The sequence below is a fragment of the Oncorhynchus mykiss genome, chromosome 27 (genome assembly GCF_013265735.2).
Source record: "Oncorhynchus mykiss isolate Arlee chromosome 27, USDA_OmykA_1.1, whole genome shotgun sequence".
Taxonomy (NCBI): domain Eukaryota; kingdom Metazoa; phylum Chordata; class Actinopteri; order Salmoniformes; family Salmonidae; genus Oncorhynchus; species Oncorhynchus mykiss.
In genome coordinates, this window is record NC_048591.1 from 14,280,425 (window position 1) to 14,304,990 (window position 24,566).

Sequence of the window (24,566 nt, forward strand, 5' to 3'; positions counted from 1 at the left end):
TCAATTAAGAACAAAATCTTATTTACAATGACGGCCTACCAAGAGGTGGAAGGCCTCCTGTCCGGACAGGAGCTGGGATTAAAAATGAAATATAGGACAAAACACACGTCACAACAAGAGAGACACCACAACACTACATAAAGAGAGACAAAAAGATAGAGACAACAATACATCACGCGAATCAGCTACAAGTATCAGTAAGTGTCCATGGTCGTTTTTGAATGTAGAGATGGAGATTAAACTGTCCAGTTTGACTGGTTTTTGCTTGTTCCCATCGCTAGCTGCAGCAAACTGAAAAGAGGAGTGACGCATGGATGTGTGTTTTTTTTTTGGGGGGGGGGGGGGGGGTCTTTAACAGATTGTAACTGGCAGAATTAGAGAATGAGGGTTGCAGTAGGTATCTCAGATAGGGGGAAGTGAGGCCTAAGAGGATTTTATAAATAAGCATCAACCAGTGGGTCTTGCGCCAGGTGTACATAGACGGCCGGTTTACAGAGGAGAATAGAGTGCAGTGATGTGTCCTATAAGGAGTATTGGTGGCAAATCTGATGGCCGAATGGTAAAGAACATCTAGCCGCTCGAGAGCACCCTTACCTGCCTATCTATAAATTACGTCTCCATAATTTAGCACGGGTAGGATGGTCATCTGAATCAGGGTTAGTTTGGCAGCTGGGGTGAAAGAGGAGCGATTACGACAGAGGAAACCGCTTCTAGATTTAACCTTAGCCTGCAGCTTTGATATGTGCTGAGAGAAGGACAGCGTACTGTATGAGTACTTGTATGAAGTACTTGTATGAGGTGACAACTTCAAGCTCTAAACCCTCAGAGGTACTAATCACACCGGTGGGGCAGGAGGGGGGCATTTAACTCGAAATCCAAGGAGGGGTCAGCTGAGTATAAGACTGTATCACCTGCATATAAATGAATGAGAGAGCATCCTACTGCCTGAGCTATGTTGTTGATGTAAATTGAGAAGACAGGTGACAGGCAGTGGCTGAGACAGCAGATGTTCTGACTTTACATTGCGCTCTTTGAGAGAGGTAGTTAGCAAACCAGGCCAAAAACCCCTCAGAGACACCAATACTCCTTAGCCGACCCAAAAGAATGGAATGGTCTACCGTATCAAAAGCTTTCGCCAAGTCAATAAAAATAGCAGCACAACATTGCTTAGAGTCAAGGGCAGTGGTGATATAATTTAGGACCTTTTAAGGTTGTTGCAGTGACACATCCACATCTGATGAGATATTTCTGAATTTCAATTTCAATAAATTTGCAAAAATGTTTAAAAATGTTTTCACTTTGTCATTATGGGCTATTGTGTCATGTATTGTCATGTTGTGTCTTGTTTCTGTCCTTTCCCTTCACCCTGTCTCCCTCTGCTGGTCGTTATTAGGTTACCTTTTCTCCCCCTCTTTCCCCCAGCTGTTCCTTGTCTCCTCCTAACTACCTCGTCACCCCTTTTCCCACCTGTTCCCTTTTTCCCTCTGATTAGTCCTCTATATCTCTCTCTGTTTTTGTTTCTGTCTTTGTCGGATTCTCGTTTGTGTTACTCATGCCTGAACCAGACTATCGTCGTGTTTGCTGCAACCTTGTCCTGTCCTGTCAGAATCTGCCTGTTCATCTAACCTTGTCCTGTCCTGTCGGAATCTGCCAGTCCATCTGAGCCTACGTGTGTTTCGTTATTAAAGAAACTCTGTTTTGTTAATTCGCTTTTGGGTCCTCATTCACGCACCTGACATATTGTGTGTAGATGGGTGAGAAAAAAATATTGAATCCATTTTGAATTCAGATTGCGACACAAGAAAATGTGGAATAAGGGGTATGAATACTTTCTGAAGATACTGTATGTCCGCATCAGTGTGCATACAGTGATGTCTAGGATTAAGTAGACTTAAAGTTTCCTCCTTCCGTTTCAATGGCATCCTAGGAGGATTAAAGGGGACAGGCGATAATCAGTGTCGAACAGAGAGAGTCTCAAATGAGCGTGGTAGCCTAGTGTTCTGTTGTACTAGTCCTGACTTGGCTTGACTCTGGGCTCTGACTGAGCTTGGTCTCAGCATGAACAGCCACCAGCCGGAAGCACAAGCTGTCACCAGCCACTACCGTAATGAAACCTCCTTCCTTTACCATCCCCTATACCAGCTACCAAAACCCCAACCCCCCACCCCTCTGACAGTCACTGTACGGTACATACTGTACCTCTCATTCACTTTACTACTATTTACCCACCAACACTCCACAGTTCCTAATGTAACGCCACCATTGACAGTATCACCCCCTGCCACCTACTGTATACCCACCGCCAACACTCCCCGCCTTCCAACCTCCTGTCCCACTGCCTCTCCAGACAGGCCATTGGATGAATGTCAAATATTGACCTGAGCTTGTGAAATCAAGTTGATCCTCCCACTCATCCCAAACCTTTATGTACAATAGTGACAACAGTGTCAGCAAAGGCCTCTCACCCAGACCCTCACTAACCTCTCCATTTGATTATAATAATAATAATTATCATCTCTGCTAATCACATCCTCTGCTCATTATTCTACGTAAACAGGTGACTAGATGCAGAGGACCAATCATGTGAATGTGCAGGTATAGCTGCAGAAAGAGGGGAGCGTGATTAGACTGATTAATGATGTCATTAGCCATAATTGCGGCCGGAATCAATGAGCTCCCATGTGCCGTTTATGTAATGCTGAAATGCACTGTTCCCTGCCACCTGGCGTAAATTTGGGCGTGCATGATAGGTGTGAAATCGATAGAATGGCCATAAAATGCTAAAGTCCATCTTTCGGTGAAGCTCCGATTTCGTGCGTCATTGAACTCTGCGTAGAATCGTTTTTCTCTCCCCCATTTGCATATTTCTCAGAGAAAGGTGGCAGTCATTGGAATGTCAGTAATATCCATAACGGTCTTGTCTGCCGTGTAATCTTCCATCCAGGGTGCGTACACACACACACACACACACACACACACACACACACACACACACACCATTGTGAAACTCCTATTAGTAAAGTATTCTTCTTGTCCTTTGATGAGGGGATAAAAGCCAGATCACATCAACTGGAGAGATGTGATGGAAATAGTCAACTTAATACACTCCTGTTAGTCCAAGCAGTCGCAAATCCTTTTTTAACAAGCACGGCCACACACATACACACAAATAGGCGCACAGCACTCATGCGCACACACAAATACGAGTGTAAACCCACACACACATACGCAGACAGACACACACACACTTTTACAATTGTCTATTTATTGCTGTTTTCCTATCCTTCAATTACTCTCTTTTTCCACAAACAACCATCTTCTGCCTACAAAACAGTAACCAAATCAAACCATGTGAAACCATCGACATATTGCATCTCTTCTAACTGAGGAAAGCTAAATATCATTTAAAAGACCCAGTACAGTCAAAAACATGATTTACCTGGGTTTTATATCTATTTTCACACTATGAGGTTGGAATAATACTGTGAAGTTGTGAAAAGTATAACGATGCCATTTTAGTGTAAGAGCAGTTTGAAAAGACCGTCTGAAATTTCAGCTTGTTTTGTTGGGATTGAGTTTTGGCCAGACAGGCAGTAAATTAGTTAGTAGACCAGTAAGAAAGAGAGTTCCACACCTCTCTGCCAACAACAGCTAGTTTTCACTCAGACCAAACCCAAACAGCCCTAGCTATTCTTGCTTGAGAAATTGCTCTTCGCTAAGAAGCCATTTTTGTTTTATTTTTGACCAATTGAATTGAAATCAATCACACTAAATTACTTGTTACCCAGAAATGATTTGATTTTGAGATACAAATCTCTGCATTGGATCATTTAAATGTATAGTATTACTGTAGATGCCATTGCCATGAGCAACCACTCACCACCCAGTAAGAAATGTTCTTAGCTGTGGGTGACGTAACCTTCCCTTTACAGTAGCATGTGTTGTGTGTGTCCTCTGGTCCCAGGGGTGAAGGGTCAAACCCCCAGTACTCCTAATGTCCCATAAATATTTCTGTCTGTGTCACAACCACTCAGACTCATTTTGAAACCACTGTAGTCTGTCTCTCCTTTGATTATTCTCTCTCACACCCTGCCTTTAGCATCTTTCTCTCTCTAGATATATACATGTCTGCCTGCCTCTTCTCTCTCTGCCTCTTCCCTCCCTCTTTCTCTCACTCTACCTCTCTCTCTCCTTTTTGCATGTACACATATTTTTCCAACCGCTACTCCAATCGTGCGTTACTGTTATGTACCCAGCCAGATTTGAAAATAGCTCATCTGTGACAGGGCTTTGACAGTGAGAGCACTCTCTGGCTGGTTTGTTCTCATTTCCACACTGAAAGGCTTTGCTCCTACTGGCACACTCTGATGTGGTTCTGTGTTGATGATGGCGATGAGATGATTTGAGTGGTTGCTTTAATCTTTGCCGTTCCTTCTATATTTAAAAAAAAGAAAAGACCTGATGGAATTGTTCCCTTTAAATGGCTTTGGGATTAGGAGGGAGGGAGGGAGGGAGGGAGGGAGGGAGGGAGGGAGGGAGGGAGGGAGGGAGGGAGGGAGGGAGGGAGGGAGGGAGGGAGGGACTCTTAGAAAAGAGAGTACTATCTAGAACTTAAAAGGGTTCTTAGGCTGTCCCCATGTGTAATTTTGAGTTCCATGTAGAACCCTTTCTACAGAGGGAAAGGGTACATACACACACACACACAACCCTTTCTACAGAGGGTTCTACATGGAACCCAAAAGTGTTCTACCTGGAACCAAAAAGGGTTCTACCTGGAACTTAAAAGGGTTCTTATACGGGGAAAGAACCCTTTTGGAATGCTTTTTTCTAAGAGTGTAGTGTCAGTTGTGTTGGGTATGTATGAGTGGCCAGTGGGCAAAATTCTAAAAGGCCTATGTGAACAGCTCAATGTTCACACACACCCTGACTGTCTGTCTGACTGATTGTCAGCCTCTGGGTGACCACTGTCACTCACAGTCTAACACACAGATAAACATACATACATACACACACACACACACACACACACACACACACACACACACACACACACACACACACACACACACACACACACACACACACTCACAGCTGTCACTCACAACACTCGCTGACTGATTCGAATGCGAGGGACAGCGCTAACCGCTAGCCAATGCAGTCTAACGATCTGACCACTCTACCACTCTGTCTGTCTGTGAAGAGGACAACACGTCTGGTCTGACTGACAGACACCCACGGCTAATGGCAGAGGGGAAACAAAGCCTGTGAACAACAGGAAGTAGCTGTATTTGAATACAAACAGCTATACTTACGAACAGGTAAGGCCTGTGTCATGAATACTAACACCTGTCTGACTGAGAGAAAGGTGTTTGAGAGATGTGTTTGTTTGGAGAGAAACATGACTGGAGAGAGCAGTAGGGATTGTGATCGAGTGGTAGTAGCCATAGGGACTGACAGGGCATTTATAGCCCTAAATCACAAATGTTTATTTGGCATGGTGGAAGCGGTGTAGCAGTGTTGAACAGTGTGCGTGTGTGTATGTGTCTGTGTTTGTGTGCTTGCGTGCATGCCTGACTGTGTGTGTGTGTGTTCGGCCACACTGGTGCAGGTGAAATAGAAGGGAGATGGAGGGCTACGTTAACTTGTAGAATACAATATCGTCTCTGTCTACTGCAGTTTGGACCAATTGTCTTTGGTAATAAAGGTTGAAGGAAAATTACTATTCCTGCAGAGTAGATGGGATGGGAGTGTGTGTGGGTTGAGGTGTGTGCTTGAGTGGAAGGCGAGACGAGGTGACTAGGGAGCCTTTTGTGTAGGTGTGTGTGTGTGAGAGAGAGAGAGAGAGAGAGAGAGAGAGAGAGAGAGAGAGAGAGAGAGAGAGAGACTTCCAGTATGACTTACCCAGAGGGGAACAGCAAGGTCACTTCACACTGCTTGTCCTCTATGCAGCATGGGGACTAGGGAGATTGCCCCTCAGGCTACAGTACAGTTGAACATACGGCTGTGATGGTGATGAATTTGGGGACTCACAATTAATCTTACTAGATTTACCTTGGTTTGACTGTGGCTTAGATTTATGACTATGGTGACACTGTGATGAACTGTAGCAGCCTATGTAGAACATCCATTTACAATACAACATTTGGCAATATAATTTATGTCACAACTTACAAGTATTTTTATGTGGAGAATGTGACTCATTTACAGTACACCCACTACTCTAACACATACACAACAAAACAAGCTACAGCCTGGCAGGACCCTGGGCCCTGCTCTCTACATGACATTCAACCCTCCAACACTCTCACACGCAAACATATACACACACAGGCACACACATCCACACCTCCCTCTGCAGACTAATGGTCCTATTACCCTGAAAGGTCGGTTAAATCTCCTAGCACAAGGAGGAGAGGGGGGGCGTGTTGCAGTGGCCATCGGGTAAAGAGAGCAACATTCCATATCGCTCTGGCTTCTCCGCCTGCGCTTTTGGAGTGACTGAGGCACCAATTGGTATTCATGAAGAATCCTTAAGATGTTGTTTTCTCAGAATTCCCCCACTGATCATTTCAGCACGGTAATGTGTGTGTGTGTGTGTGTGTGTGTGTGTGTGTGTGTGTGTGTGTGTGTGTGTTGGGGGTAAAAATAGGGCAGAGGCTTTTTTATACATCAAAACAGGGGTAAAATTGCAGTCATTGTGACAAATTGACACCATAGCTCCACAGGGTTATTATTGGTCTTTATAAAGTGAATGATATAAGAACAGTAGGCAAAGACAGGAGGGAAGGTTCGCTTGTTATTAGGATTCATACATGTATGAAAAATCAAGTTGCTACGTGACCACAAATGACATAGGCCGCGTTCCTCAGTTAAGGCCGAGGCGACGCAAAAACAAACGGTGGCTTGCCACGTCATCGACCGTGTCATCGAGTGACAAAAAGCTATAACAGCTGATACTTAAAATACCTATCCAGGCGTTGTTAGATCTTTCAGGCGTCAGCAACATCTAAGCCATGGAAGGCAGACTTAGCTTCCTCTGCTATCTACATTGAGTGAGATCAAGCAGTGAGATATTGAATGACATGGATAGGCTACTCTGATATTCTAGGCTTTTCTGAGCTCTGTCACAGAGCAGTTTCCATCAGAGCTATTAAAGTAGATGTGTCCTGTTGCCTTGGCATCAGGTCTAGATCAAACCCTGTTGTGATATAGGGCATATCCTGGTCAACAAACAGATACATTGGTCTGTCTGACCTTGTGCTGCCTGCTGTGGTTCAGGAGCTGACAACTGTACTGACACCAGTGGATTACTTAAACCATCCTTTGTTCAACCTTTTTTAAAAGGGGAAAACACCCTTGAGGTTAAACACCTCTTTTGAGAGTGTGACCTTGTCTTAACAATGTTGCATGTGAAATAAGATTAGAACTGTAAAGCAATCTAATATTGTTAGTTTATGGTAAGTAAGGAGCAAGACATAATTCAGCCTCCTACCAATAGCCTAATAAAATACAGAGGCTTTATTTTGTGCCCATGATGAAAATGTAGAGAAGGGTTATTTGTCTCTTATCTTCAGCAGCTCTTTTCCTTTTGTTAAGGGGAATCTATTGTGTGTGTATGTTTGTGTGTGCCTGCGTGTCTTTGCTTGTGTGTTTTATTTATATATATAGATATATATAGATATGCTGGGAGAGGCTATGCTCCCGCTCCTCTTCAAGCGGACTTTCATTTTGCTGCTGGCTGCGCGCTGTTAATGACCGTAGTATACACACTCGCCCTATGAAGTCACGGTAGCGTCACGGTAGCGCTGGAATTTCTCCTCTCCTCGGTCCGGGGATGTGCATCTGGACAGGACTGTGTCCTCGCGACGGCGACGCGCCGCATTCCTCCGCTCCTCTCCTACGGAGGACATAAAACCCCAGACTCCGGTAGCTTATCTTGGACGGGATGGCCGGTGCTAAGTGCCTTCTGAAGACGCCGAGGTATGTGTACGGAGCGTGTTAATTAATACCGCGACTGTTGCGAGAGTTTAAACCAATTGCAGATTATCCTTCAATTGAATGGTCCCGTATTGACTGTAAATACATTTTAGCCTATCTAACCTTTTTTTCGTTGCAATGCAATTGGTTGTTTATGTGTAAATTACAAAACTGCAATAATGTAGCCTAAATACGGTAACAATGTTTTGAATTGTATTTTTTGGTACAGTAGCTTGTATCAGCACACCCTGCACAGAGTAGTAGCCTGTATCAGCACAGCCTGCACAGAGCAGTAGCCTGTATCAGCACAGCCTGCACAGAGCAGTAGCCTGTATCAGCACAGCCTGCACATAGCAGTAGTTTAAACAAGTGCTGTGCTCCAGCTCTCGAGCTGTCGACTCAGAGGACATTAGGAAAAATATACAACTGAAGCAGGAAAACACAAGATCGATAATAATCTAGCCAATAAATGGAATTACATTTTTCCAAAGATTATGCATTTCATCTGTCTACGTATTTTAAGTATCAATGGATTTTAATAGCCTAGACTACTAAATATGTGTTATGATTAATTGAATTATGAAAAAATTGTGCAAACACTGTGTCGTGCAGCTAACCAAAAATGCCCACTTTGCCACGCATATGGAGACATAGCCTAACCATCTTGGTTCACTTCAATGGGCAATACAGAGTAGCCTAAAGACAAACAAATGTCAATCAATGCATAACCTAATACTTCATGCATTAATTTGATCGGTTTGCCAGGGGCAGACTTGGACAAGAATTCAGCCTTGGCATTTTATCCACACCAGCCCACATCACTGAGCATGGAGCCAACTCACCCCCCTTCTCTGGTGTCACTCTGCTTCTTCTTGTTCTCTGTCTGTCGGTCTGTCTGTCAGCTTAAGCCACAATGCCTATAGGCTTTCATTATAAAAGCCAAGCTAACGACTTGGCAATGTTGTAAATTAGTGCCTGTCATATGCACTGGCGATTTTAGCATGTAAATCGTGGTGGGGCAAAAAAAATAATGTGGGATGCATGCCAGCAAAGCCACTACACAACACTAAACAATACATTCATTGCGCTATACCACTGCTACACCTGGCTATCAGCGGAGCCTTGTCTGGCAGCGAAACAGTTCATTCAGCCTCATTTACTACCTTTAAAAAAACATAGCTGATATGGCTGACTTGCTTAAACAAATGTGGTTTCTACTGACAATTGAGATGTACAAACTATGGCATAAGGGGACGACAAGCGGATAAGAGGCAATCCGTAATTTTGATTAAGACAATAATGAGCGAGCTAGGACGGACTAGTCAATATAACTATTTGTTCAGCACTTTTGAAATGTACAGTGACAGAATTCAGAACATGGGCAGTTCTTACAGTGTTCTCCCTGTACACCAAGTCAGAACCGTAGGATAAATAAAGGGGGCATATAAGCAGACAATGAGAGCTCTTACAATAATCGATGATTACATTTCTCAAAAACAGGTTATAGGCCACATGTGCACCACCAAGTCAGAACAGTTGGCGAAATTAAGAGGTGAAAATAGACCAAATTATTAGGGTGAGGCACATGGGCTACTAACAGCTTACTGCACAACATACACTTAGTATTACTTTCTTAGCTACAGTATACATATCACATCATTTATGCAGCAGCATACAAGACATGTTTGGACTCACCTTGTTGTGCTGTGCTCACTTGAACAGGAAGGTGGCGCGGCGTTCCTTCGTGGGCAAATTTTGTCATCAAACTTTTGACATCAAAGTCTGGCATTCTCTGGATTTATGGTGCTTTCAAGACAACTGGGAACTCGAAAATAAAAGCTTGAATCATGATGACATCAGTGATCTTCAGGTCGTAGCTCTAGAAAGAGACCCGAGTTCCCATATTTACATTCTGATTTACATTCTGAACATATTTTTCCAGTCGGAGCTTGTTTTTCCAGAGTTTCCAGTTGTCTTGAACTCACTAAAGTCAGATTCGGCAGTTCGGAGTTAACAGTTGTTTTGCGTGCAGCACAAGTCATTCTTCATTGACAGCATGGCCAATTTTAAATGTTTATCATTTTAAGCTTGGAAAAGAGACCCTTAAATCTTAGACTTGGGACACCCACAGCCACTCCACTGAATAGCAGGCTAATGATTGCTTTGCAATGCTTGCAGTTAGCCAATGATTCCTTCCAAACCACTCATTGTTGAATTTGCTATTTCCAACTTGTTGTGTAATGTTTATATCCAATGGTCGATGAGCACCAATATGTTTTAGCTATAATTTCTCTTCATTATTTCTCTTCATATGACAAGGATTAAAAATGATTTGCCAGTAGATTGTCGACTTGATTCATGATGATGACTGCTAGCTAAGATAGAAAGTATGATGTTGACATGATCAGTCCAATCAATGCTACTGTAGATGTAACGTGATTTGACGTCATTTTATCTGTGGACAATGACCTTGAGCCTTCTTGGATGGGCACTTCTAATTGAACTCTATGGCAGCACCCAAGGGGATAGAATTTTAGAGATCTAACCTTAGACTTGGTGATGATGTGGTGTCCCCATGAGTGACAGAACACTGAGCCAATCATGGCACAACGCTCCGTATTTTCTGCTGGCTTGCCCCACCACCATAGAAAGCACTGAGCTAGGCTGAAACTCCTGCATTTTGGAGCTGCCTTACTCAAGAAAACAAAAAAGAGACCATGTTTGTATGAAGCTTTATTAATTCATTGATACATATATATATATTGTCATTATTTGCAAACTGATATATGACAGGTATTAATGATAAAATAACATGCAAAACAGGCAAGCCTATTTTTTGATTTTATTTTTGCAAAAAATGCTGGGCTCAAAACAGGTGGCCCAAACCTGAATGACGGGTCGCCACTGGTCATATGTGTTCCCCTGAATCAACACCTACCCTAATTGTTAATTACTTTTACAGTGCTCCAGACTAACGTCATTCATTGTCAGGGATCGGCCCCTTCAATTTTCGCCTAAAATGACATACCCAAATCGAACTGCCTGTAGCTCAGGCCCTGAAGCTAGGATATGCATATTCTTGTTACCATTTGAAAGGAAACACTTTGAAGTTTGTGGAAATGTGAAAGGAATGTAGGAGAACATAACACAATAGATCTGGTAAAAGATAATACAAAAAACCAACCATTTTTTTGTATTTTTTTTGGTACCTTCATCTTTGAAAAAAAGGCCATAATGTATTATTCCAGCCCAAGTGCAATTTAGATTTTGGCCACTAGTTGGCAGCAGTGTATGTGCAAAGTTTCAGACTGATCCAATGAACCATTGCATTTCTGTTCAAAATGTTGTATAAAGACTGTCCAAATGTGCCTAATTTGTTTATATATAACTTTTCATGTTCAAAACTGTGCACTCTCCTCAAGCAATAGCATGGTATTCTTTCACTGTAATAGCTAATGTAAATTGGACAGTGCAGTTAGATTAACAATAATTTAAGCTTTCTGACAATATCAGATATGTCTATGTCCTGGGAAATGTTCTTGTTGCTTACAACCTCATGCTAATCAGATTAGCCTACATTAGTTTAACCATCCCGCAAGGGACCCACCAATCCTGAAGAAGTTGAATAAAATAAAATACAATTGTTAGCACAGGTGCTCCCAACTTAAAAAATATTAGGAGTGCAACATACCCATGAGACCTATAGGCCTATACCCTCACAATGGCAGGTGCGCAGTTAGTGCGCACCCCGCTAAATATCTCAAAGCCATATCAGATATCTTGGTTGTAAAATAATTGCTATTGAGCTGAATATTGAGAGTTAAGAAATAAAACATTTAACAATAGCTACAGAAAGCTTAGAGTCTTCTCTCTTCGACAGGGAGGGGACAAAGCTTCCAAAGCTGTTTTTCCCGCAATTGCATTTTTAAAAGTTTTATGATCAGAACACTTTTTTCTCTCGAGCGCATTTGTGTGCATGGGGGAGAGGAAAGTGTCTCGCTCATCACAGCAACATGCCCCAGCGAGGGCACGGGGCAGGACAGACACTCATTACAGGAATCATGAAGATAATGCACATTACTGTTGGTAGGGTTGTGGAGTAACAGATTAACTATAATCCATTATGTGACCAGCAAAAATATTGTAATCAGATTACAGATACTTTAGAAAAACTAGACGATTACTTTCAAATAAAGATGTTTATGGAAGAAAATCTACTCTGTTCTCAATGACATTCAAATCAGCATTGAAAAAAGGCGCAAGTTTAAGTTTGTTCCACCTGAGCGAGTCTGACCACAAGTCAGAGACCACTATGATGACACACATTGATTTATCCTGCAATAGATGTCGTTCAATTGGTAACATACATTTTTGTCTTCTTCTAATCCCTCTCAAGGGGAAGGTAATCTAAAAGTAACTGAATATAATCAGATTACTTTACTGAGTTTGGGTAATCCAAAAGTTATATTATTGATTCAATTTTGTATAGGTAACTAGTAACTATAACGGATTACATTTAGAAAGTAACCTAACCTACCCTACGCTGACTGTTGGACCAAATCATGGTTTTAGCCGCCAAACAAATAGATTGTTTTCAGTAAGGTGACAATGTAGAATGTGCTCTCTGTTTTTTAACCATCCATGATCTTGGCTGTCTAACTGATGACAGAGTCGTAGCAGATCTCTTTGCTAATAACGCGTTTGACTTTGAAGTTTGCGTGAGTTTGAGTTTGCGTGACCTCATCTCAGCCTATCAGAAAAAAAAGCCTTTGGAAAGTATTCAGTCAGACCCCTTGACTTTTTCCACCTTTTGTTTACAGCCTTATTCTAAAACGGATTAAATCAAATCAATTTCCTCAGCAATCTACACACAATACCCCAAAATAACAAAGCGAAAACAGGTTTTTAGACATTTTTGCAAATGTATACCCTATTTACACAAGTATTCAACCATTTGCTATGAGACTAAATTGAGCTCAGGTGCATCCTGTTTCCATTGATCATCCTTGAGATGTTTCTACAACTTGATTGGAGTCCAACTGTGGTACATTCAATTGATTGTACATGATTTGGAAAGGCACACACCATTGTATATAAGGTCCCACAGTTGACAGTGCATGTCAGAGCAAAAACTAAGCCATGAGGTTGAAGGAATTGTCCGAAGAGCTCCGAGACAGAATTCTGTCGAGGCACAGATCTGGGGAAGGGTACCAAACCATTTCTGCAGCATTGAAGGTCCCTAATAACTCAGTGGCCTCCATTGTTCTTAAATGTAAGACGTTTGGAACCACCAAGAATTTTCCAAGAGCGGGGGAGAAGGGCCTTGGTCAGGGAGGTGAGCAAGAACCAGATGGTCACTCTGACAGAGTTCCTCTGTGGAGATAGGAGAACCTTCCAGAAGGACAACCATCTCGGCAGCAATCCACCAATTAGGGGTTTATGGTAGAGTTGTGAGACGGTAGCCAGTCATCAGTAAAAGGCACATGATAGCCCGCTTGGAGTTTGCCAAAAGGCACCTAAAGAATCTCAAATCAAGATTGAACTCTGTTCTGAATTAACCTTTATTTTTAACTAGGCAAGTCAGTTAAGAACAAATTCTTTGGCTGGCCTACACCAGCCAAATCCGGACGACACTGGGCCAATTGTGCGCTTCCCTATGGAACTTCCGATTAGAACCAGGGTGTCTATAGTGATGCCTCAAGCACTGAGATGCAGTGCCTTAGACCGCTGCGCCACTCAGGAGCCCCTGAATGCCAAGCGTCACGTCTGGAGGAGACCTGGCACCATCCCTACGATGAAGCATGGTGGTGGCAGCATCATGTTGTGGGGATGTTTTCAGCGTTAGGGACTGGGAGACGAATCAGGATTGAGGCAAAGATGAACGGAGCAAAGTCCAGAGAGATCCTTGATGAAAAACTGCTTCAGAGCGCTCAGGACCCTAGACTGGGGTGAAGGTTCACCTTCCAACAGGACAACGACTCTAAGCACACAGCCAAGACAACGCAGGAGTGGCTTCGGAACAAGTCTCTGAATGTCCTTGAGTGGCCTAACCAGAGCCCGGATTTCCATCTCTAGAGAGACCTGAAAATAGCTGTCCACAACATACCCCATCCAACCTGACAGAGCTTGAGAAGATCTGCAGAGAAGAATGCTTGTAGTGTCATACCCAAGAAGACTCGAGGCTATAATCAATGCCAAAGGTACTTCAACAAAGTACTGAGTAAAGGGTCTGAATACTTGTCTAAATGTGATATTTCAGGTTTTTATTTTTAATACATTTGCAAAAATGTCTAAAAACCTGGTTTTGCTTTGTCATCATGTTGTATTGTGTGTAGATTGATGAGGGGGGAAAAAACAATTTTATCAATTTTAGAAAAAGGCTGTAACGTAACAAAATGTGGAAATGGTCAAGGGGTCTGAATACTTTCTGAAGGCACTGTACTACAACTTCATAAAACGTGTAAAGTAGTCTCAGCGTTGTGTATCAGGTCCTGAAGCTCGGTTGTTGGTGAGTCGAGGGCTCTGCAGGATGGCCTACTGTTTGAAGACAGTAGGTCACTTGGGTCTCTACAGACTCTACAGTCACTACAGACTCTGGTTCAATTCCAGGCTGAATCACAACCAGCTGTGATTGGGAGTCCCATAGGGAAGCTCACAATTGGCCCAGCGTTGTCTGAGTTAGGGTTTGAAAATAAGAATTTGTGCTTAATTGACTTGCCTAGTTACATAAATAAATTCAGGAATTTGCGTCACCAAACATCAGTCCAAAATCTTGCTCAATCTACAGACAAGACACACTAAAACAATAAAATCTCAGCTACCAGATTTCTAAGACATGGTCCTGTCGCCTTTGAAGGGTAATAGCTCTGGCAATGACCACGCTGAGACATGGTCATGCTTTGGAAAAAACAATGCATCAACAAGTCATTCAAACGTCCTCACACATGCATGCTATGAAGGTGACATAGTCCATTTCATTCAAACCATACCTGGTATGTCCAGAAACTGTGAAACACAGAGTATGTCAGAGGAGTTCTGTGAGTCATGGACGATTTTTTGACAGTAGGTTGAGGTCCGCTTCATCTTGTCTTTTACAGTTGCTTCATCAGACGTGTGTATCATCAGCACGATGGCCTTTCGACACTGCCCTTCTTCCCTCAGCCAGTCTTTGTCCGTGAAGGGGTCTCTGTCAGCAGCTGGTCCACCTCCAACCAAACACACAACACTGGTATAAACAGTCCAACCAAACCCCATTACACTGAATTGTGAGAAAACCCCATAAAAAACAAGTCTCACTCCCTTGTGAACACACATTCACATGCTTACACCCTGGCATCCCTGCACCCGAGCGAGCACAAACCATACACACACAAATAAAAGACAAGCTAATTTGTCACTGGTGCATGTTAGAATCTGGAAGAAAAGTTTAACAGTTGCAGGGACTGTGTAATGTTTAATGTTCCTCAGTCACCTTCACATACACAAAGCCGAATAAATGTAATCTTCAATTACAAGAGACCGAGGAGGAGCATGTGAACAACATCAGTGCTATGTTAGACAGCTTTACAACTTGAAACGTTATGCTGTGTTTATCATTTGAACATTTAGTGATGTTGTAGTGACAGTATCGGCAGAATGTGCCTTCAAGACAGCAAAAAAAACATTTACATCACTTCCCCTTGGCCCTATAACCCTATCAATGTGTGCAGATCCATAAGGTGAAAGCTCCACGACTACACTGCTTACATCTATCCACACCCTTCAACCCTGCAAACATCAAAGGGTTAGGGCTAAGGGGAAGTGATAGGGAGTGAATTGGTACCCAGATTTATTTTCACATAGTCCGTCTTGCTTTTGGGGTCGGCTAGCTACGGGAACAAGGAAACTATTCCTCTTGCATATGCCTCCTTCATGTCGTTGTTCTGAACCCCTCCAAAAAGAAAACATACTAAATTGGCAATAATACACGAATGCAAAACATTGATCTTAATGCGTAAAAAAAACGTCATGGTTTACCCATGATCCTCTGTCATATTTGCAACCAATATCTTGATCATATCACGCTTGCTGCGGTCAGCCAAGCTTTTTGTCCGAGCATACTCATTCAAGATCCTTTCACCTCCAGCTTTGCTCTGGAAAATGTCCTCAATCATCTAACAAAAAGCACAGCATACGCAGACCCTAGTACACCAGGATTCTTTATCAAAATAGGTTTTATTGATTCCTCACCTCCTTCTGAAATCCCATTTGATAATAAGACCTAATGTTCCTCTCCTAATTCATTGTTCTGTAGTTGGTTTTGAGAACGATGAGAAGAGGATATGAGGAGCCAAGGATTGACAAATTGAGAAAGAGCTCAGTGGTAGCCAGCCATCCTCCTGGAGAGCTACTGTGCAAGCGTTGGTTTCAGCCCTGCTCCATCACCTGGCTATGTCACTAAACTGCACATTAGGATCCATCAAGATTATTTAAGTCGATTAGAGCAGGACTGGAAAAATCCTACATTCACTAAGTAAATCTCCGGGAGTAAACCAACCCAACATCACAAAGATGGAACCTCAGGAAGATCAATAACGTTTTTAGGTATTAAAAGACAATCCTAGAAAATAATGAAAGGCTTACTTTGGCTGGACTATCTTCCTCTGCTTTGCTTTTTCTGTTAGGATTTTGTGTCAGGGTGTCACGTCCTGACCTTAGTTCCTTTTTGATGTCTCTATTTTAGTTTGGTCAGGGCGTGAGTTGGGGTGGGCATTCTATGTGTTGTTCTATGTTTTTGTATTTCTGTGTTTGGCCTGGTATGATTCCCAATCAGAGGCAGCTGTTTATCGTTGTCTCTGATTGAGAACCATACTTAGACAGCCTGTTTTCCCACTATGATTGGTGGGTAGTTGTTTTCTGTCTTTGTTTTAGTTACCAGATGGAACTGTTTCGGTTGTTATTTTTGTTACTTTGTATTTTAGTGTTCAATGCTATTAAATAATATGACGAACACTTACCACGCTGCATATTGGTCCGATCCTTCATACTCCTCCTCAGAAGAGGAGGAAAACTGTTACACAGGGTAAAAGAGTCGTCAGGGTCTAATGAACCACCAACATCCACGGAGCAGCTTGCAGAAGAGTTAACAGAATCTGCCCGTTATATGAATAAATGAAAGCTCGGTTCTCAACAATGCTACAGGGATAATACAACCAAATTGCATATCTGATTCTTTACATTTTGGTTGTTAGTCATACTCTAAACCCCATTTAGCATGCTTTAAATGTCAGGCGCAAATAATCTGCTATGAAATCATTAACCTACAATTATATATGGGATGTTGAGATAAGACATACAATTAATGGGTTCTGATGTGATCTGTGACATGCCACAGAATGCGTGATGTGTGACTCCATCCCTCAAAAGCTTGGACCCCTGGCAAACTCCCCCTCCCAAACGTCTGGCATTTAAACGTCTCAGCGGTGCCCCCTCCTTTACTGTACCATCACTGCAAACACCACAAATCCGTCTGGATCCGGGTGCCAGACCTGGGCCAGCAGGATTAGATCTGGCCTGCCGGACTCCGGGCAGATGTTGGCCACATGTTTGTGCTAGCTGGGATTGTATGAACGAATACGTTGATCATATCTCTGTACTATAGAGAAATAACTCGCCATCAGAACTTGTTTCATTGGGTAAACACATGTTTAGCACACTGAGGTCTGGTCTCTGAAGAAGATACTGAAACACTTCAACTACTTTAGACCCAGATTCATCATGAACTTTTAAGTCCCTGGTAGGCAGGATACGTTTCTTGACTAATTGAAAGACATTAAACAACATTTGGATCGCTGTTAGGGTTTCTGTAAACAATTGCAATTGTGGCAATCACTCACCTCCTTCCAAAAAGTCATTGAAAGTCAATGGCTCTTGTGAAAAAATGAACTTCTTCTCATCTTTGTATTTCACTTGTACAGCCAGCAGCCTAGTCAGCACTACCCTAACACCGCCTATATAAACACAACTACGTTCAACTTCAATACATTCTAATAAAAATGAGCCTAATGAACAACGCAGGACACAATATTGATATTCACACTAATGGTTGCATGCACTACATTTGCATATCGCGTATGGATTTCAGCATATGAGATTGCGATAAACATCTAGCTCATTTTGCAATGGTTACATAAAATCCCTTCAACCGAACAACATATTCATTGCTTTCTCCTTGCTTTATTGTGCTGCACTTATTAACTATATATTTAGTAACACACACGAGGCAAGCACCACATTTGACTCTACAGTAGATACCGTAGATAGTACACACAAGGCACACATGCCTAGAAAAAGTATTCGACAGCTGACAGTTAACAACATCATAGCTACCCAGGCACACATCCATTACTAACCCTTCAAAATGTGTCATTGCGTTTTTGTACCTCAGGACATTCATTTCCAATGGAACGCTGCGTTTGCCTTGCAGCATTGCGTTGCAGAGGCCGTTGCTGTACGTTCTGTGTGGTGCATATGTTGGATTTATCGAACGAATGCATCAAGTTGTATGCGTTTTACTTGACAGAAAGTAGCAAAATGTGAATGTCGAATTTTTGTTGCACACATATCCAGTCAAAAGAATGTGGAGTTACATAATAAAAACAGTTTGACTGTAGAATTTCTTTACATTTTTTATTCATTTATTTGCCATGTAGCATACGTATTATTTATTCGATGACATATACAAATGAATTGTGAGAGTCTATAACATAATTTCCCGACCAAAATGCATAGTCTTGAAGCGATATGCTATAATAAATAGCTAAGATAGCAGAGAGTGGGCTCTTTCAACAATGAGACCAACATTGCGAAAGGTGGTCTTGATCGCGCTGTTGGGCCGGGACCAGCCCCGACGAAAACGCAGGTCTGTGTGGGTCCAGAGATGGTTGAAGTCGTGAAAGCAAGCAGGGGAGTTCCACTGTCTCATTCAAGAGCTTTGACTGTTTAAGATAGGAATTCCGAAGTCACTTTCGTCTGGACCGAAGCCAGTTCGATCACCTGCTCCAGATGGTTGGAGACAGGATCGCCCGGATGGATAACAACTACCGGGAGCCCATCAGCCCAGTTGAACGCCTGGCGATTTGTCTCCGGTAAGCTAAATTCTAATACATTTTTAAAGGCTTTGATAGCGTAATTGATTGATATTAGATATATTTTATGTGCAACCTAGCTAGCTATAAAGGGCTCTCTAGTTAATAGCCCACATGTGACATCAGATGTACTTCTACAGAATGTTCATTAGGACTATAACTTTTGCCAAAGTTGGTTAAAAATATTTTTTTAATGATGCAATGTTACCAAATTAAAAGAAAGTTGAGGTGCCTTCTGCCCTGATGAAGGTAGACTGGTCTTCTTCAGGACCCCTTGTTGTACAAAACAGTTACCATCATTGATTAGATTATTCTTGGAATCATGTACACTCTTAGAAAAAAGGGTTCCAAAAGTGTCGTTCTGCTTTCCCCATAGGATAACCCTTTTTGGTTCCAGGTATAACCCTTTGGGGAAATGATTATACATGGAACCCAATAGGGTTCTACTTGGAACCAAAAGAGTTCTACCTGGAACCAAAAAGGGTTCTTCAAAGGGTTCGCCTATAGGGACATCCGGAGAACCCTTTTAGGTTCTAGATACCTTCTAGGTACCTTTCTTTAGAGTAGAGTTGGCCTGGGCTACAGTTTATTGATATAGTCACAGACTGAATTGTACAGTTTCAAGGCATTGTTAATGATGGTTGATGAGTATTACAATATAATTAGTAGAGCATAATAAACAGTAATGAGGTAGCTATATGAGTAGATAGAATATGTTGGTGGAATTCAAGTTACACACAATTGTGATAATTATTTTGAATTATATTTCTGCTTCTTGGCGACAGGGGACTCCCATGGGACTATCGGAGTTGGACGGTCCACGGTGGCAGGCATTGTCCCCTCTGTGGCACAAGCCATTTGGGACTGTCTGGTTGGTGAATACATGCCTGTCCCCAAGGAGGAAGCCTGGAGGGCCATTGCTGCCGAGTTCATGGAGAGGTGGAATTTCCCCAACTGTCTTGGCTCCATTGACGGGAATAGTAGTAATCCAGGCTCCACCGTGCTCGGGTTCGCAATTCTACAACTACAAGGGTACATATTCAGTTGTACTCTTGGCTGTTGTAGACGCCATCTACTGTTTCCGTGTTGTCGAATTTGGTGCTTATGGCAAGGGAAGTGATGGCGGGATCATCCGGGACTCTGCCTTCGGGCCAGGCACTTTTTTTTTTTAAATGTATTTTTATTTAACCTTTATTTAACCTGGTAGGCTAGTTGAGAACAAGTTTTCATTTACAACTGTAACCTGGCCAAGAATAAAGCAAAGCAGTTCGACACGTACAACAACACAGAGTTACACATGGAATAAACAAACAATAAATAATAAAATAATAAAAAGTATATATACAGTGTGTGCAAGTGAGGTAAGATAAGGGAGGTAAGGCAGTAAATAGGCCATGGTGGCAAAGTAATTATGAAATACCGATGGTGGGTAGTACATGGGGCTTTGGTGACAACAGGGATGGCACTGTGATAGACTGCATCCAATTTGTTGAATAGAGTGTTGGAGGCTATTTTGTAAATTACATCGCCGAAGTCGAGGATCGGTAGGATGGTCAGTTTTACGAGGGTATGTTTGGCAGCAAGTCAGAACCGTCCAGAGTAGTGATGCTGGACAGGCGGGCAGGTGCGGGCAGCAAACAGTTGAAGAGCATGCATTTAGTTTTACTTGCATTTAAGATCAGTTGGAGATTCCAACACCTGCATCACTCCCTGGGGCTGGGACCCGTTCCCCACGTTTTCGTCGGTGACGAGGCCTTCCCTTTGATACCCAACCTTATGAGGCCCTACGTTGGACCCCAGCTGCCATTGTCAAAGCCTGTAAATCAAATCAAATCGAATCAAATCAAATCCAATTTTATTTGTCACATACACATGGTTAGCAGATATTAATGCGAATGTAGCGAAATGCTTGTGCTTCTAGTTCCGACAATGCAGTAATAACCAACAAGTAATCTAACTAACAATTCCAAAACTACTGTCTTATACACAGTGTAAGGAGATAAAGAATATGTACATAAGGATATATGAATGAGTGATGGTACAGGGCAGCATAGGCAAGATACAGTAGATGGTATCGAGTACAGTATATACATATGAGATGAGTATGTAAATAAAGTGGCATAGTTAAAGTGGCTAGTGATACATGTATTACATAAGGATGCAGTCGATGATATAGAGTACAGTATATACGTATGCATATGAGATGAATAATGTAGGGTAAGTAACATTATATAAGGTAGCATTGTTTAAAGTGGCTAGTGATATATTTACATCATTTCCCATCAATTCCCATTATTAAAGTGGCTGGAGTTGAGTCAGTGTCAATGTCAGTGTGTTGACAGCAGCCACTCAATGTTAGTGGTGGCTGTTTAACAGTCTGATGGCCTTGAGATAGAAGCTGTTTTTCAGTCTCTCGGTCCCAGCTTTGATGCACCTGTACTGACCTCGCCTTCTGGATGATAGCGGGGTGAACAGGCAGTGGTTCGGGTGGTTGATGTCCTTGATGATCTTTATGGCCTTCCTGTAACATCGGGTGGTGTAGGTGTCCTGGAGGGCAGGTAGTTTGCCCCCGGTGATGCGTTGTGCAGACCTCACTACCCTCTGGAGAGCCTTACGGTTGAGGGCGGAGCAGTTGTCGTACCAGGCGGTGATACAGCCCGCCAGGATGCTCTCGATTGTGCATCTGTAGAAGTTTGTGAGTGCTTTTGGTGACAAGCCAAATTTCTTCAGCCTCCTGAGGTTGAAGAGGCGCTGCTGCGCCTTCTTCACGATGCTGTCTTTGTGAGTGGACCAATTCAGTTTGTCTGTGATGTGTATGCCGAGGAACTTAAAACTTGCTACCCTCTCCACTACTGTTCCATCGATGTGGATAGGGGGGTGTTCCCTCTGCTGTTTCCTGAAGTCCACAATCATCTCCTTAGTTTTGTTGACGTTGAGTGTGAGGTTATTTTCCTGACACCACACTCCGAGGGCCCTCACCTCCTCCCTGTAGGCCGTCTCGTCGTTGTTGGTAATCAAGCCTACCACTGTTGTGTCGTCCGCAAACTTGATGATTGAGTTGGAGGCGTGCGTGGCCACGCAGTCGTGGGTGAACAGGGAGTACAGGAGAGGGCTCAGAACGCACCCTTGTGGGGCCCCAGTGTTGAGGATCAGCGGGGAGGAGATGTTGTTGCCTACCCTCACCACCTGGGGGCGGCCCGTCAGGAAGTCCAGTACCCAGTTGCACAGGGCGGGGTCGAGCACTTCACTCAAAGCACTTCATGATGACGGAAGTGAGTGCTACGGGGCGGTAGTCGTTTAGCTCAGTTACCTTAGCTTTCTTGGGAACAGGAACAATGGTGGCCCTCTTGAAGCATGTGGGAACAGCAGACTGGTATAGGGATTGATTGAATATGTCCGTAAACACACCGGCCAGCTGGTCTGCGCATGCTCTGAGGGCGCGGCTGGGGATGCCGTCTGGGCCTGCAGCATTGCGAGGGTTAACACGTTTAAATGTCTTACTCACCTCGGCTGCAGTGAAGGAGAGACCGCATGTTTTCGTTGCAGGCCATGTCAGTGGCACTGTATTGTCCTCAAAGCGGGCAAAAAAGTTATTTAGTCTGCCTGGGAGCAAGACATCCTGGTCCGTGACTGGGCTGGATTTCTTCTTGTAGTCCGTGATTGACTGTAGACCCTGCCACATGCCTCTTGTGTCTGAGCCGTTGAATTGAGATTCTACTTTGTCTCTGTACTGACGCTTAGCTTGTTTGATAGCCTTGCGGAGGGAATAGCTGCACTGTTTGTATTCGGTCATGTTACCAGACACCTTGCCCTGATTAAAAGCAGTGGTTCGCGCTTTCAGTTTCACGCGAATGCTGCCATCAATCCACGGTTTCTGGTTAGGGAATGTTTTAATCGTTGCTATGGGAACGACATCTTCAACGCACGTTCTAATGAACTCACACACCGAATCAGCGTATTCATCAATATTGTTATCTGACGCAATACGAAACATATCCCAGTCCACGTGATGGAAGCAGTCTTGGAGTGTGGAGTCAGCTTGGTCGGACCAGCGTTGGACAGACCTCAGCGTGGGAGCCTCTTGTTTTATTTTCTGTCTGTAGGCAGGGATCAACAAAATGGAGTCGTGGTCAGCTTTTCCAAAAGGGGGGGCGGGGCAGGGCATTATATGCGTCGCGGAAGTTAGAGTAACAATGATCCAAGGTTTTACCACCCCTGGTTGCGCAATCGATATGCTGATAAAAGTTAGGGAGTCTTGTTTTCAGATTAGCCTTGTTAAAATCCCCAGCTACAATGAATGCAGCCTCCGGATAAATGTTTTCCAGTTTGCAAAGAGTTAAATAAAGTTCGTTCAGAGCCATCGATGTGTCTGCTTGGGGAGGATATATACGGCTGTGATTATAATCAAAGAGAATTCTCTTGGTAGATAATGCGGTCTACATTTGATTGTGAGGAATTCTAAATCAGGTGAACAGAAGGATTTGAGTTCCTGTATGTTTCTGTGATCACACCACGTCTCGTTAGCCATAAGGCATACGCCCCCGCCCCTCTTCTTACCAGAAAGATGTGTGTTTCTGTCGGCGCGATGCGTGGAGAAACCCGCTGGCTGCACCGCCTCCGATAGCGTCTCTCCAGTGAGCCATGTTTCCGTGAAGCAAAGAACGTTACAGTCTCTGATGTCCCTCTGGAATGCTACCCTTGCTCGGATTTCATCAACCTTGTTGTCAAGAGACTGGACATTGGCAAGAAGAATAGGGAGTGGTGCACGGTGTGCCCGTCTCCGGTGTGCCCGTGCCCGTCTCCGGAGTCTGACCAGAAGACCGCCTCGTTTCCCTCTTTTTCGGAGTCGTTTTTTTGGGTCGCTGCATGGAGTCCATTCCGTTGTCCTGTTTGTAAGGCAGAACACAGGATCCGCGTCGCGAAAAACATATTCTTGGTCGTACTGATTGGTCGTACTGATGGTGAGTTGACGCTGATCTTATATTCAGTAGTTCTTCTCGACTGTATGTAATGAAACCTAAGATGACCTGGGGTACTAATGTAAGAAATAACACATAAAAAAACAAAAAACTGCATAGTTTCCTAGGAACGCGAAGCGAGGCGGCCATCTCTGTCGGCGCCGGATCTAAGGATCTTTAACAAAGGCAAGGTTCGTTGTTGAATGCGCCTGTGGGATTCTGGCAGAGAATGTATTGTAGAGTGCTTGGTCTCAGCCCCTCAAATGTCGATGCCTGCGTGAAAGCCACATGTGTTCTCCACAACTACCTGTGGAGGTCATTCCAGGAGTCTCTCCAGATGGAGATTGGCACGCCAAATGGTTACCTACCTGATGTCACCAGGGAAGGTGCCAACAACGCCCCCAGACAGGCACTCCAGGTGAGGGAGAAGCTGACTACCTACTTCTCATCGCCAGGAGGTGATGCAGCATGCCGTGGAGTGAATCAACTCTTTTAAGAGCCCCAT

General features: G+C 43.4%; 1 protein-coding gene across 3 annotated transcripts in view; it reads left to right on the forward strand.

The window, feature by feature from the left end:
- The window catches only part of LOC110507624 (A-kinase anchor protein SPHKAP), an 82,438-nt gene that overhangs the window by 18,370 nt on the left and 39,502 nt on the right, over positions 1–24,566 (forward strand). Inside the window, exon 1 of one of the 3 annotated variants that reach the window (XM_021587725.2) lies at positions 7,707–7,980. The exons of the other annotated variants lie outside the window; for them this stretch is intronic. Within the exon in view, the coding sequence (XP_021443400.1) occupies positions 7,946–7,980 (35 nt within the window). The 5' untranslated portion in view covers positions 7,707–7,945. Of the gene's footprint in view, positions 1–7,706; positions 7,981–24,566 lie in introns of those variants that run through there. 3 annotated transcript variants of the gene reach the window in all.